Source organism: Prosopis cineraria, unplaced genomic scaffold (assembly GCF_029017545.1).
Source record: "Prosopis cineraria cultivar Desert tree isolate PC_DT_omini unplaced genomic scaffold, ASM2901754v1 PC113, whole genome shotgun sequence".
Classification (NCBI taxonomy): domain Eukaryota; kingdom Viridiplantae; phylum Streptophyta; class Magnoliopsida; order Fabales; family Fabaceae; genus Prosopis; species Prosopis cineraria.
The window spans coordinates 35489-51354 of record NW_026555440.1 but is presented as its reverse complement, the minus strand read 5'-3'; the positions used below and the strand labels follow the sequence as shown (position 1 = coordinate 51354).

The following is a 15866-nucleotide window of genomic DNA, read 5'->3' as shown; positions in this document are numbered from 1 at the left end:
GTGTTACGAAAAATGCCTGAAATCACTATTTATTTTGTTTAACAATCTTTTATCGCTTTTTCATAACTTTTATCATTACTATAAAATTATAGCTTACATTTCTTTCGTAATTAAAATCAATCTAGAAAAAACATATAATCATATGAACTAGCAGTTTTGTATGAAAGTGTGGAGGAGGTTGGAGTGTTAGATAGGGCTTATTTGTTTTAGTTCATTTCATGAAAAAATCATTTATTTTTTAAATTTATTTTGTAAGATTTTATAATATTTATTTAAATTTTTAAAAATAATTAAAATGTAAAAAAAGAAAATATCTGATTATTTTAAAAAACCATTTTGAGTAGTTTTTTCAAAATAATATAATGTGATAAATGAGAGAATGTGTTTTAAAAAGGCAGCTACGTAAAGATATTGTGAAATTTTAAAATAATATAATAATAATTTATTTTTTATAAAACAAAAATCAAGGAAGATGTTATAAAATTTAAAAATAACTAACGAAAAATTAATTTTTTATTATTATAACTAAACATAAAATAATGTCTAATTTTTATAAAATCTCTACAAAATAAATCTTTTTTTATAAAATCTTGCTTAAAAATAACTTATTTTTAAATTTTAAATAAACAGGCCCATAATCTATGGAGTTAATTCATTGCTGTGAACAAACCACATCATTTGCGCATGATTTGATGTTGTATTGTGAGGCTGATTGTGAATAATTAGGAGTGGTTATGGAGCTTAAATCTGTTTGTTAAGATTTTAAATGCTAATACACACACATATAACAAAAGATCTAAAATAAATATTTTGATAAAGAAATCAAAATTATAGTTTTATAATAATAAATAAAGTTGTGGATAAGGTGATCATATTTAATGTTATCAAAGAAAAGTTGAGTGGTAACTTTATAAAAAATATTAAAATTAAAAGTATTTCTATTTCTATTAGTTCACGTCATAATTAAATTTTCAACCCTTTTCACTATAAAATGTTACAAATTTGAGATAATTTCATTCAATGGTGATATGATAATAATAAGAAATAAAACTTTATATTCAACTTTATATATTTAAGATACTTGTTTTTAATAAATAACATGTATAATTTTTATAAATAATTTATTTTATAGTAAATTTTTGTTGCATAAAAATTCATGTCTAGATTTAATTAAATATTAAGTATGTAAGATTATTTTTTTATCAAAATATATAAGATTAAGTATATGATATTTTGTTTTAATAATAATAATAATAATAATAATAATAATATATTATTATTATTATTATTAGAGTCATGCGATAAATACGCACCAAGGCATGGCCGTTTTTTGGGTTTTCAGTTTCCACAACAGGAAGCCAGCGTTGCAGCCGCCGTCGACATGGTGCTGAAGTGCGTTCTTCTTCCTTTTCTACTTTCATCTCTGCTTTGCATGTATACTGTGATTTTAAACTTCGTTTGTTTTTTTTTTTTTTTGCGCCATCAATTTGAAACCTTCCTCACCGTTTACGGTATGGCCTAACAACTCGCTTAGATCCATGCTTCTCAGTTGCAATTTAGGAACGTGGATTGGTGAATGATGGGTTTTATTTGTTAATGCATAACCACCATGCTTTGCCGAAATCTACTCATTTGTTTTGTTATTTAAGAATGAATGATTCTGTAATCATATAAACGTATCGTTTAGTTTGAATGAATGTGAATGTGGTTTTTATATTTTGTCAGCTTTCTGGGATTTTGGACCATGATTTTTCTGCTATTCTATACCGAGTAATTGCTTTCTCTGGGCTTATTAGTTTTTCCTGCCTTCAAAGTTGTTGGTTTCTGCATATTCTGATCCCCAAAATCTTTTGTTTGATATGATTATTCTGCATTAGTGCTGGCCGTATAGAAGCTGAAATTGGACACCTAGTGGCTATATAGTTATGTTTTGCTAGCACTTGAGACATCCTTGGACTAATTGCGAATTCTTTGCAAGCAAGTCTGACTTTTTTGCGATCATAACAAAAGCAAGCAATCTTGTGTTTTTTCCAAAATAATTGCCTCTTGACAAATGTGGTAACTGGTTTTTGATATGGGTATATCAGGACTGAACTATGCCGATTCAGTGGGGGTAAGATCTACCCCGGCAAAGGCATTAGGTTTCTTCGTGCTGATTCTCAGGTGACTTCAATTGGATCAATCTTCCTTTTTTCAGAGATGATATGATGATCCACTAGGTGCTAAATGGATTCATTTTATGTTTTTATCAGGTCTTCTTGTTTGCCAACTCAAAATGCAAGAGGTACTTCCACAACAGATTGAAGCCATCAAAGCTCACCTGGACTGCCATGTACAGGAAGCAACACAAGAAGGTATTGTTATTATCAAAATTACCATAGTTTTAGTGAACCTTAACTGATACTATCTATTATAAGGCCCAAATTAAATTAAACTTGTTGTAAATTAGCCTGGGTTTCAACCTAGGTGGCTCTTGGCTTATGGTGGCAATACAGAATTATATACATTTGAAATTAAACTTGTCTAACAAAAAGGGCTAGTTCCTTGTAATGAGGTGAACCAAGTTCAGATCCTCGTTAGGAGAAGTGCTTACATTTAGTACTCGACAGTGCCTTGAACGAGATTGTTTTCAATATGAAGATACCTGTGAGAAACCAAAAAAAAAAAAAAAGATTACTGTTAGTTTTAGTCAACCTCAACTGATACTAGACATTATAGGGCCCAAATTAATTTAAACTTGTCTGTAAATTACCTTGGGTTTCAACATAGGTGGCAGACAACTTTTTTGTGCTGGATGGGTTGCTGCACTGAGAACAAGTTAGAATTAGCACATAGTAACAGGATGCTAGTGAAACTGTTTGAAATTCCGATGATCTCTCATTGATCAAATGCGTGATTGTGTCTGCGGTGTCTGCAGGACATTGCCCAAGAAGCTGTCAAGAAGAGGCGGCGCACGACCAAAAAGCCTTACTCTAGGTCCATTGTTGGGGCCACCCTGGAAGTTATACAGAAAAAAAGAACGGAGAAGCCCGAAGTCAGAGACGCAGCTAGAGAAGCCGCCCTTCGGTGTGTATTACTGAGACTCTTCTATTGTTATCTCATGTTGGATGGCATGAAGTTATGTTATGTTACCATATATCATGTGATTATCTGAATGCATGATGCAGTGAGATTAAGGAGAGGATCAAGAAAACAAAGGATGAGAAGAAGGCTAAGAAGGCTGAAGTGATGGCCAAGGCACAGAAAGCACAAGGAAAAGGAAATGCCCCCAAGGGTGCTGCCCCCAGAGGTCCTAAACTTGGTGGCGGCGGTGGGAAGCGCTGAGTGACCTTTTTTTTTTTTAACTTTTTTTCTGAGAATTAGATAGAGGAGTTTGAGACTTGTATTCTCATATGATATATTTCACTTTATTAATCTGTTATATGGAGCTTTTGTTTTGCGGTTTAAAGCACCAAATTGAATTTGAATGCATTTTTTCCCAGCGAAGTTATTGTTCCTGTCTTTCATTTTAGGCTTGTCCGTTTGGATACGTTTGGTTTGTGGAGGACCCTTTCTTTTTGAAGCAGATGATTTGTCTAAACCCCTTCAAAATATTCAGCATGCACAAAGAAAGGTTAAATCATTATTGTAGGTTTTAGATTCGTTGAATTTGTGTTGGAGTTCATTCTATAGATTTATCTCGGAAATTATTTACACAATAAGAACAATGTTCTTATTTTTAATATACATACACAGATTGATTACTTTATAAAATAATTTGGGATGTGCTGATTTTTAATGTCCTCTGTTGGACACGGGTAGTTTTTGGGAATCCCTTTTAATATGCAACTTTTTAGAATGATAATTTATTTTTCTAAAGAAAATGATAATTTCAAGATTATTTTTTATTTTATGTCTAATAAAATAAGATTTTATTTAGAACATACCAATTAAATAAAATTAAATTTGGACCGTCTGGATTCCTAGATTGATGAGTATTGATGTAATATGATGAAGGAAGAATGAGCTATAAAAGGGACATAATGAGCAAATAGGATCAAGTTTCAAAGTGCTTCAGGGTTGGAGTTTAAATCCTTAATTACTTGTTTTAAGTTACGAAACCTCCTATGACTCAAGCTAATTTTAGTTAATTCTGATTTAGAAACTTAATCATGCTTAAGATATTCAAGAACTAATTCATGAGCTCCTGTAGCTGATGTGCATACACTAAAGTTTATATTATCTGCCTGATTGTAAAACCTTGTAAATTTCCAGTACACAGAAATGCTCATTATTATGATAATTGTAAAGGTTTTCCCCCCCAACTTACAGCACTTGAAAATGCGGGGCAGAACGAACACAGCAAGATGGTTTTGCTAACAATATGGTTCTCAATATTTGATACTATTCCTAATGATATAATACAAGTGAAAAAAATACCATAGACGTTTGAACTTTAAAAATTGGAGAAGTCAGAATTTCAAGCATTTGCATGGAGCTTAAAATATGACACAATATTCATAATTTGTGAATATTACACCTCTCTAAACTTATATTTTGTATTGATATTAATCATTCTATGTAGGAACTGATTATTTAACATAACCATTTACTAGAGTTTTTCTAAATTTTACAACATCCAGACAAATTTACTCCTCAGGTTGCATTTCCATGACTGTAAATGTCAACGCAAATGAATAAATGAAATAACGTAACATACATAATCAGTTCTGCTTCTGCATAATACAAACAAGTACAATAGATTAAAACACTCCACAGACATAAAAAAACTCTTTTAGCAAACATAATATTAGTGTATCAAACACAGCTACGGATAGTAAACAACATTGAGACCCACAGAGTTTAGCAAGAAGAAGTAAGAACCACAAAATTCCTTTAGGGGTTACGGTTTCCATTGTGGAACCCTAATTCCCTTATTGCTTGAAGCTTCTTTCTTTGCCTCCATGTTACAGAGAAGAGTTTCACAAGAAGTTAATTGTTATAATGTCATTGCAGATTGCTCCCTAGAAAATGGCTTTCTCCTGGTGATCTTACTATTCTGCTACCTCTGCTTCTCATGAGGATGATAGTCCAAGTTTCTTACCTCCAATTTTCACCAGCACTCTAACAAAGAAAAAGTAAATTTCTTGTTTACTGGGTCTGTCTTGTATTATGTCATTATCAGTTTACTATTCCATAAATTATTATTCTGAAACATGGCTTCAGTTACTGCAGCCAAAATAGATCTTCTTGATAAAGGAAAAGTACGAGAAAAGTGAGAGAAGTTCAATGTTTTACCTCAGCTACAAGCTTGAATAGGCCATGGATGTGCAAAGGATGACTTGTTTCTCATACGAGTTTCACATTTGGGCATTGGGATTACGGATTCAAAAGCTTCCACTAGCAGTGCCACCTTCCTCTTCCTAGCAGGAGCAAGCTTTGTGACAGTTTGTCTCAGTGCATAATCAAGCATCCATTCCTCTGCATTTTTTCTCTCATCCATCATCTGATGCTTCAGATCAACCTTTTCTCCTTCTGGATCTGGAACCAAAGGGAGGAAATTTGGCTCCCGGGGTTTGATCTTCCTCATTTCATCCTCGTCTTGAACCCCTCTCTTGCGCCTTTCAGACCCTATCCATTTCCTGCACGGGCTCTGTTCTTCACCACCAATGCTGCTTGGGCTCTCTAACTTCTCTTCTTCACTAATATCTTGGCTTGAGTTCTTCTCTTCTTCACTGACCTTATCAGCCTCACAAGGTTCACTCGCCTTATCAACTTGGCTACTATCACCCTCGGAAGCTTCATGACAATCCTGAGAGGCATCAGAAATAAAACTTTCAACCATTTCTTCCTTGAAATCGGCATTATCCTTCTCTTCCATTTTATTATTAGTCTCAGCTACAAGTGGTTCTTCCTCTGGGGTAAAATGATTCTCAGGACCATCTTCCTCAGTCACAAGCTGATTTAATTCATAACATTCCTTGAAAGCACCTGAAATTTGGTCAGCCTCTGACATACTTGAATCATCTTGTTGGAGAGACATAGTTTCCTTTTCATCCAAGGTACTGTTATCTACTGTAGTGATGTGATCTGCCTCATCGTTATCCAGTTCCAGTAATGTCTTGTTCGTTGAATTCTCTGCCTTAGAAACATCATTTTTGTCCTGATTCTCCTCGTCGATTTCTTCTAGTTCTTCAAATGTCTTCCCGTCAGTGAAATTTGAAGAGAACACTGTGGCATCCATGACTGTTTCATTTCCTCCACAGTTTCCTTCTGTGTCTGTCAATTCCTCCCACACTTTCTTAGCCAAAAAAGATTGCTCACAATTCACTTGTTCTTGTGACTTACTAGGTTCTTGAGTCTCCAAGCTTTCATGCGTCCCTTCCAAATCACAATTGATCCCATGATGTTGTGATTCAATACAGAACCTTTCTTTGGTGTTAGATTCTTGGGAAACTTCAGCAACAATATCCTCATAATAGATGTTAATGATGCCATCTAACCACACCACAGAAACATCATTTGAACTCTCAGATAAAGATTCAACTTTTGAATCATTCTCCTCTGTGAGAACAGAAGAATCAACATCATCCTTTTCATGCTCCCACTCCATATCGGAAGCTTCAGAATTAGAATCACCCATTTCTCCTTCATAGCTAACCTCACTGCAGCAGCTTTCAATGCTTATTTCTTCACCAGACCCGATAGATAAGGGCTTTTCATCTGCAAATTCGGCTTCTTGTTCTTGAAGAAAGCTCCCCTTCAAATCTGCTTCAATCTTAGCATCATCAAAGCACTTTCCATAATCCTCTTCCGAATCTATCTCAGACTTTGGAGATCCATCAGACAGGCTTGCATCAACTTGCTTCATAACATCATCTCCTTGTGCCTTCAAGTTATTCTCCTCCATTGTAGATTTGATGTTTTCTTCATCCTCAAATCTTCTGGCGGAGCCCATGCATCTGATTTCTTCTTCACCCCCATTTTTCTTAGCATAGATTTCGATGAAGAAATCCACATAAGTATCAGATTCCTTCTTTGGCTCGCAGGGTACCTTCAACCTCCGAGGGCTAAGAGCTTCCAGCTTCATACTCTTCTGAGTCTTCAAATACGTCTCCTTGCAGACAAGAAGCTCTTCAATGGAGGCAAAGGAGCATGACGATGACCATTCAGAGAACAATAGGTGTATGGGCAAACCTTCATAACTGAAGTGCCTTCAGACTCAGTGGCCCCAGGGTTAAGCATCAGGTAAGGAGGAAACTTTGAGTCCTTCAAAGTTGAAGAACAGGTACCTCTCTGAGCATTCATATCAGCACAAAGAGAAACTCTAGAGGATTTCTTGAAACTTGGAGTCTTCGTTAAGGTTCTCACAAGCCTCAAACTAGGTGATGACTTTGCCAAAGTTTTTGCAGGCTTATTAGCAGAAACAGAGCTAGAGCTAGACTTTGAGTTAGATTTGGAGTTTCGAAGACTCAATGGGAAAAGCTCCTTCTTTGCATCTGAACTGCTTGTGGGCTTCATGTAATTGGGTGACCCATCACTTGTTCTGATCAAAGGTGTCAGCTTCTGTGGAGAAGACGATGATACAGAATGAGAAACTTGAACAAAAGAAGAAGGCTTTTCTGGTTGAGAGAAGCTCTTCTTTGAAGGTGGTGATGATCTGAGAATCTCCATATCAGAAAGCCTAATAGACCTTGACTTCTTCATTTTCTTCTTCATATCAGCTCCTCCTCTGGTTTTCCCATCTTGGTTCAAGTTTTTTGCCAAGCGCTTATCAGATTTAACATGATGATCAGCTTGGATACCAAGCTTGCAGGGTACCTTCCTTTGAACCATATTCAAAGAGAAGCTAGAATCGAAAACTGTGACTGATATTTCTGGAGTTCAATCACAGGAAGAAACGAAACTTTGTGGAGCTTTTGGTTTTCCTCATATTGCATTGAAAAGGAAAAGAACAGGAGAAGGAAGAAGAAGAAAGAGGAAAGCTTGTCACAAACAACCAGAGAGGTTCCTCTCTCTCTCTCTCTCTCTCTCTCTCTCTCTGTGGTTTGGTTTAGTATGAAGTGGGTTTTCTTTCTTTTTGTCTATTTTCAACTGTGTTCGGCAGAAGATGAATTTTTTTCTTTAGGAATGAATAAGCCTGAGCTAAGCACTTGATGATGACGCTGACTGGTACTTGCAGGTGGTTTTTGGGACCTTTGCATGGGAGAAAATCATTTAGGACTCACAAGGTATTAAAAAAAATAAAGTTGTCGTTAAAATGTAATTATTTCCATAATTAATTACTAACAGGACCGAATAAAGTGAAAATAAAAAAAAAATTGTTTCCCACAATCTAATAAATTAATGTTTAGATTCTTGTGAGGGGAGGATTTACATTTAAACCCTGTCTTGAACAAAATTGATTTTAATAAAAAATATGTGTGCACAATAATTTTTTGAAAATTAAGTTTTATTTAAAAGATCATAATTTAATGATAAATTTTAAAAAAATTCTTCAAAACTTAGTGATAACTTAAGCATTAATTCAAATGTTTTAATTTGTTTCATATATTTTGTTTTGAGCTTCTTCGTTTTTTTTTTTTTTTTTTTTCAGGATACAAGTATTAGTTTCTGAAACATGAGAATTATTCATTGGCTTAGTGCGTGGCCTGTTTCTTTTATTCAAAGCATAAAATTGAGATGATTTGATTCCCCAACTTATGCACTCCCGAAATGACCAAACTACCCTTCCAATTGATTTGGATAAGCATCCAAGACACATGAGACAAAACATGCATGATGCTTGTTTTTGGGTGTATCGATCAAATTCCCGATAATATTAATTAGTTTCTCATAATAATAATAATAGTTAAAGTAAAATTTTATTCTTAAATTAGAGATTCAAAAGTATATCAGGCTCTAAATTTATTTTGATACAATGATCTTCTTAAATTTTAAAAATAAAAATTATAATAATATTTTTATTATTAACAAAATTAATTTTAACTATTAGTTGATTAAAAAATTATAAAAAATAACACAAAACTTACAAACAATGATATAAAAAATACAGAAAAAGAATCAAGAAAAATTTCTTGAACATCTTTTGAAGTTTTTTGATCAAATAACGATCAAAATTAATATTTGCAAATAGTAGGAGCAATATTACATTATTTTAAAATATTAAAAAGAACATTATATTAAAAATAAATTTAAGTCCTAAACATTCTTAAACATATAGCTTAAGGGTCAATTTTTCATTTAAACCTAATAATAATAATAATAATAATAAGATTAAAGTATACTTTTATTTCTTTAACTATGTATAAGGTTTTACTTTAATTTCTAACACCATTATTAAGTTTTTTTTAAATAATTAACATAAAAATAATAATTTTAAACTAATGGTGCTAGAGTTTTAGAACTGAAAAATATTTTATAAAATTAAAGAATTAAATTTAAATTTGTATAAAATTAAAGAATTAAAATTATATTTTAACATCATAATAATAATAATAACAACAATTATTAATAGTACCAACAGCAGTGGTAGTGAGGTTGTTCGGCGGTTTTAGTTGGGAAAATAGAAATTGAAGGTTTGTAGATAGGTTGGTTCAGAAGCGGACTAATGAGAACTCAGGAAGATGGAGACTTCAATGTTCATAAATTGAATTTAATCAGCTCTATAACTCTTGTGGTTGTGTATATCTCCAAACGTTTTTTTTTTTTTAACTTTTTTTGATAGAGTATCTCCAAACGTTTTTATTGTCAATGAAGTTTTTTTTCCCAAGCATGGGTACTTAAAGTTGATGAACTAATTTGATTTGGTCGGCATAAATTGAATCACATTAATTAAACTGAAAAAAATGAAAAAAAAAATCAAGTTAAAATCGATTTTCAGGTATTAAAACAATTTATTAATTGTTTTGATTGTGGATTTGATTTTATCTAACCATTTTGTAAACCTTTTTAAAAAGATGATTGAAGAATACAATGCTTTTACAATTTCTTTTGCAAACATATTTTTTAGATTATTTTTCCGTCAAAATAGCATATGAATTCAACAAGGCACTTTTTTTATAAAAAAAATCTCAAGAGGTCTAAAAAAATTAAATAAATTGGAGGAAATGAGTGCAAAACAAATTGAATTAAATGCATCAGCTATTGATTGTTAAGTCCTCCAAAGTAAGGTTTTAGCTTCAAAAATTGTCAATCATTTTGAAATGGTTTTGACTTATGTTTAGAACAAAGGTTTAAAAAAAGGGGGCTACTATTTAGAACTCAATCCCATAAAATTAAGGGAAAGTAAAACTGAACAACAAAACCTTAACATCAAACAAATCCAATAAAAATTGAATAAAACTTATCATTGATATGTTTGGTTTGATTTTATAAATTTAAAAATTGAATAGTTTGATTCGAGTTTTGATTTTTTTTTAAAACCTTAATCAAACTTAAATCATATATTTTATATTTTAAAATTTATTTTTATGATTAACATTATATTATTATTGTTTCTTTTTTAAAATTTTGACTTCAATTTAAGTCCAGCCCTTATCCAAAATATTTTGATAGAATTTCAAACCCTTTCTTTCTCAATTTTTTATTAAAAACTCAAATGTATATACTCGTGTTACTCTAAAAAAATAATTCTTACCATAGAATTTTACTTTTTGATTTAAAATGAGTCACTTTTTATGTTAGATATCAAGACAATTTCTAATAAAATTCAACTCATATTTCTTACAATATATATGCTATGGTATTCATTAACAATGAAATTTAAATATTTTTATCTTGAATATGATATTCATTTATATTAATGAATGATAAAATCAAGAATATGATTTGAAATTGAAATATGAATGAAAAAAGAATAAAAAATTATACTTTAGTTTTAATATATAATATTGTATCTTAAAAATTATTGAAACTAAATCTAAGTATATATAAACAAAATCGAACCAAATTAATCTTGATAAAATAATCAATCAAATTATACAAATCGATTGGTTTAGTGTAATTGACGTTTTGAACAAAATCGAATCAGGCCACATTTTTTATCACTCTTACTTTTCTTTAATCAATGATCATTCTTACTTTCAAACCGTATAAATAAAAATATATATATCTATTTTTAGAAAAAGTGAATGAAAAAATAATTTATTTTATAAAAATCAAAAAAACAATATGGATGTGATTTTAATTTAAAATCAAATTTATTGAAGCATATGATCACTACCGATGATGGCCACTTCTCATTTTTCAATATATCTTAGGAAAAATTAATTTAACAGTTCTTATAGCTTTCTTCATTTTTAAATTAAATTTTATATAAATTTTTATTTTAATTAATTCTTATAGTTTGATCAAGTTAATCTTAAATATTAGAATTAATAATAAATTATTAACTTTCTGGAAAAAACAATTTTGGAATTTATAGAAAATAAATTTAATAGTTTTGGCCAACATCAAAACAAAGAAAATTTGATTCAATACAATATTTACATTTTTATTAACTTTTGTGAAAATTTTATATGTACTAAAAATTTTTTAAAAGGCAACCAAATTATATAAATTTTAAATTTTAAAAATTATATAGTTAGTTATAAAGTTCCGTGATCTTTTAATAAAATATAAAAATTCTCAATTTTATTCTATTAAAAAAATCGATGATTTAAACTTTTAGGAATTATAAAATATAATGGATAAAACTATAAAAATTCAATTAAAATAAAACAAGTATAAAAACTTTATTTAAGATGAGAGAAACTAAAGACTTATATATATATTTTCTTATATAAGAGAGGACCACATGCGACTATCTCTAAGGGAAGATTTCATGAGGGGAGCTATAAGTAGAGGAGGACAAGGGTAGAGTGGTAATTTGACAGGAGGAATGTGAACCGTTTGGATTCACAGTGAGAGAGACATTTGTAAGTTTATATAGATTAAGAAACATGTGCGGGTGGATGAGACTTGGGAGGCTGGACGGTCTGAGTGGATAAAGACAAAAGTCTCTGGTCGGCAAACATGGGCTGCTCGTGGGCCCTACCTTGGGCCTTGAGTCCCCAGACGCTCCTCTAAAGTTTCAAAAAAAAAAAGCTATAAAATAAACATATATATATATATATATATATATTACACACACACCCCTTACAAGGATGCCACCTGCACTGCTTCACACATGGTTTTCTTTTTCTTCCCACCTGTCCTTTTTATTTAGGCTTGATTTTTAAATATGTAAAATTTTTTTAACTATTTTTAAGATTTTTCTGTTCTTCCTCTTTTTTTCATCTAAATGAAAGATTAGAAAAATTGATTCAAGAAGTTAAGGTTGCATTTAAATTGATGAGTTTAAATTTTAAATTTTAAATTTATATATTTAAAATAAGAAAAATTTAAAAGTAAAAGATAAAAGAACTAAGATTTAAAGATAAAATTAAAGATTAAAGTGACAAACTTACTTTTATTTTTTAATAAGTGAAAAAGGAGGATAAGAGAAGAAAGATGTGAGAGAAACAGAGGCACCAATACTAAAAATGTGAAAAATTTAAAGGGATGAAATAGAGAAAATTTCAAATAATTTGGGTCTAAGAAAATATAAAATTATAAAGAAGTTATGATAAAATATGAATTTGAATTTAAATAAACCAAATACATAAATTTTTATATATTCAAATGAAAGATTTAGTTTTAATCCAAGTCCGATGCATCCAAACTCACCATAAAATAATTTACCAAATATTCAAAAATTTGGCCCTCATGTACAAAATAATTTAGTTTTATTTTAATAAATTTTCTTAATTAATGAAGAATTCAAGATAAAGATAGTCTCCAACTATTACAATGCCAAAAAAAAATTACTCCCTCAATTTAAAAATGTAAAACATTTTTTGAGGAGTGGATGTTTAACAATATAAAGTATTTTTAATCTTTTGAAGTGTAATCATTATCTTTTTTTTTTAAATACTTCCATTAATGAATGATTTTATATTTATCATAGATTGTTTAATAGGGTAAATATAAAAAGATATAATTAGTTTAAAAGTAAGTGACTATTTTATTAGGAGGTGAAATTTGGTTAAAAATGCTTTATATTTTAAAATGAGGGAGTCTTATTTAAAAATTTTAAATCTAGACTATTTATAAAACTTGCCACAGAGACCATGGCGACAAGGATTATATTTTTTTTATATTTTTTGTTTATTTCACTATTCAAGTTTTTTTTATTTTATGAAAATTTAATATTTTGGAAAATTGAAATTATGAATATTAGGATAATATCAAAAAATTGTGCGTGTGAGAAATTAGTTTAGTGGCAAAAGATATTAAGTCCAACGAAATAAACTTATTAAAGTATTTGGGGTCATACTTTTGATCATTGTTTCAGACGGACACCACCGACCCCAGCTTACTTTAATGGAGATGAGAAAAGACGATAGACTAATTGAGTACGAAATCTTGAATATTAAACAAAAAATATCTTGAAATAAGGTCAATGAAGCTTTCAAAAATTATTTAAAATCGTTTTCAAAATTACAGTTTAGGGATGAACATTTGGGAAGTCTATCCTGAATTCGTAATGTTGTCAGAACTCAGAAGGAAAAAATAAATTTAAGGAAAAAAAAAGGATGTAATTATGGAATTTTGAACTGGATGGGGAAAAAATTTTCTTTAAGATTTTATCTTCTTAATTAATTATTTTTTTTTTCTCTCTCGTTTCTTAGGTTTACTATTCAAATGACTTTTCCTTGTGAGCCAACCGACACTGAACCCCCCATTCTACTTTTGGTTTGCATCTAACTTTGATTTTTTTAAAAAAAAAATTTACTTCAAATATTTTGTTTAATTTTTTTTAATATTTGGAGAATTTGGACACTATAATTGTGTGTGGCGCCCCATATTATTACTAATATTTGTTTTCCAGTCTTAATGGATGGATAAACATGCTTAATTAATGGAATACAATTATACAAGGAATGGATGAGACTCTCTCTCCATGTTTTGGATTTATTGAAGTCTTAATGATAATATTTTTACTGGTATTTTTTCCATTAAAAATTAGACATCTTAATATTTTCAAAGAGTCCTCATTTACTTTTTTTTGAATTTTTAAATTAATTATAAATTTTTAAAATCAGACATGACAACCATCATAACTATATTATTTATTGCGGTGAATGAACCCTCAAAATCAGACCATTTTTAAAGGTTAGAGTTTGGTAATTGAGCTGAGATGAAAGTGCTATTGTGCTATGACGTTCAAGGGTCAATTTCCACAAGATCAAAGCTTATAATATTGAGGTATGTTAATTATCTTGCTCCATCATCCCACTTAATTGTGCTTTAAGATTTCTAAATTATAATTTTGTTGATTAGGAAGAGATATAGCAAGTTGGGTACGTAGGAATCCTTTAGGGTTAAAATTTCTCTAAATGCCCAATTTTGTAAAATTTTGTGTTAATTGGAGTTCACTTGAGTTATTATTTCTTACTTGAAGTTCTTACTTGTATGAATGTAAGACCAAGTTATCAACCTGAAAAGTTTCATATGATTAGTATGAAAGTAGTTGGAATGATATTTGTAGGCCTTAAATATAATTATGAACTTGCTGGAAATGTTAGTTTTGCGTGGATCTTGATTGATGTGAATATTTTACTTAAAGAGGGTCAATATATAGTTGAGGTGAGAATTTGAAAATGATTGTGATATTGGCACTTAATAGAGAGATATTTATTGCTATGGGTTGAAGGATGACTATTGTAAATGCTTTTTTTTTTGGTGATATTTTATTGATCTAGATAATAAAACTTTTAATATTTTGAGTTTGTCTCAGTAATCAATTGAGTTTCTTAAATTTAATTTTTTATCTATTTAGTAGCTCACATGTTCTAATATTATCATATTAGTCCTTTCAGTTTTAGAACATAAATTGATTGATTGACTGACTCTCAAGTTAATCTAATATGTAAATATATTAATGACTTAACATGTATATGTAATTAAACAATAATGAATTAGCTTTTAGCCCTCAAATCAATTTAATTTTTATCATTATAGTATTGTTTTGCTTTGTTTTTTGTTTTATTAAATTATTGGGTTTGTTTTTCTCTACTCAAACAATTACACTTTTTTTCATTAATTTACATAAATACTATATCAATGCTCCATTAGGAAAAATGACAATTATAGACCTTATAAAGATTTTAATGATAATTGAAGACCTCAAAATATTAAAGTTCTAAAGAAAGATCATGGTTTTTATTTGCAATTAAAATATTTCTAATAATAGAAATAACTAATAAAAATGCCATTCATGAATTTAAGAAAAGTTGATTGTGAATTTAAAAAATGTTACTTGTGAATATATGAAAAGTCAATTTTGAAAATGAGCATATAGTTTCATGAATAAATATATCGTCACTTGTAAATTTAAGGATAACCATTGATGAATTTTTAAAATATTATTTGTGAATTTATAAAAAGTTAGTTGTGAATGGATATTCAAAAATATAATAAAATCCTTAAATAATTAATTTACTACAATTAAGACTAACGTGTAACATCCTAGATTTGTATTCTAGGAATTTCTTGTGTTTAAAAAGGTATTTTGATTAAATTAAATAAATTATTGTTGATGGTATTTTTAAAAGACTAATGTAGCCAATGGATTATTAAACAGTCATAGAAGAGAACTAGATCAGTGTTTGACTAGGCTATGTCACAGAGAAAAGCCCAAAACAAGTGTGAGATTCTTTGTGTTATGCGTCATAGCGTATGTGCAAATTATGCATTTATCAATTCGTAAAATCAGACAAAAAAATGAGAAGTGAGATAGAGAGAACACGAGGAAGTGACGAGAGATGATCAATGGGTGCTAGGACTCAAACTTGGGATTACTT

At 29.9% G+C, this 15866-nt stretch overlaps 2 protein-coding genes across 2 annotated transcripts; one reads left to right on the top strand and one right to left on the bottom strand.

Moving 5' to 3' along the window:
• Positions 1-1331: 1331 nt before the first annotated feature.
• LOC129295433 (60S ribosomal protein L24-like) lies at positions 1332-3338 on the top strand. Its single transcript, XM_054933952.1, has 5 exons — positions 1332-1392; positions 2088-2163; positions 2253-2354; positions 2918-3066; positions 3168-3338. The coding sequence occupies exons 1-5, from the start codon at positions 1382-1384 to the stop codon at positions 3322-3324; spliced, it is 495 nt and encodes a 164-aa protein (XP_054789927.1). The 5' UTR covers positions 1332-1381; the 3' UTR covers positions 3325-3338.
• A 1283-nt stretch (positions 3339-4621) lies between these two features.
• Positions 4622-8070, bottom strand: LOC129295434 (calmodulin binding protein PICBP-like). Its single transcript, XM_054933953.1, is given in 3 exon segments — positions 4622-5103; positions 5278-7089; positions 7092-8070. Coding segments are annotated over 2 exon segments (2535 nt in total). The 5' UTR covers positions 7816-8070; the 3' UTR covers positions 4622-5103; position 5278.
• Between the last annotated feature and the right edge of the window lie 7796 nt (positions 8071-15866).

What these genes read in the sequence shown, in the direction of transcription:
- LOC129295433 (XM_054933952.1), top strand. An exon ending in TTCTTCGTGCTGATTCTCAG is followed by an intron (nt 2,164 to 2,252) that starts GTGACTTCAATT and finishes TGTTTTTATCAG; the next exon opens with GTCTTCTTGTTTGCCAACTC. An exon ending in GCTAGAGAAGCCGCCCTTCG is followed by an intron (nt 3,067 to 3,167) that starts GTGTGTATTACT and finishes TGCATGATGCAG; the next exon opens with TGAGATTAAGGAGAGGATCA.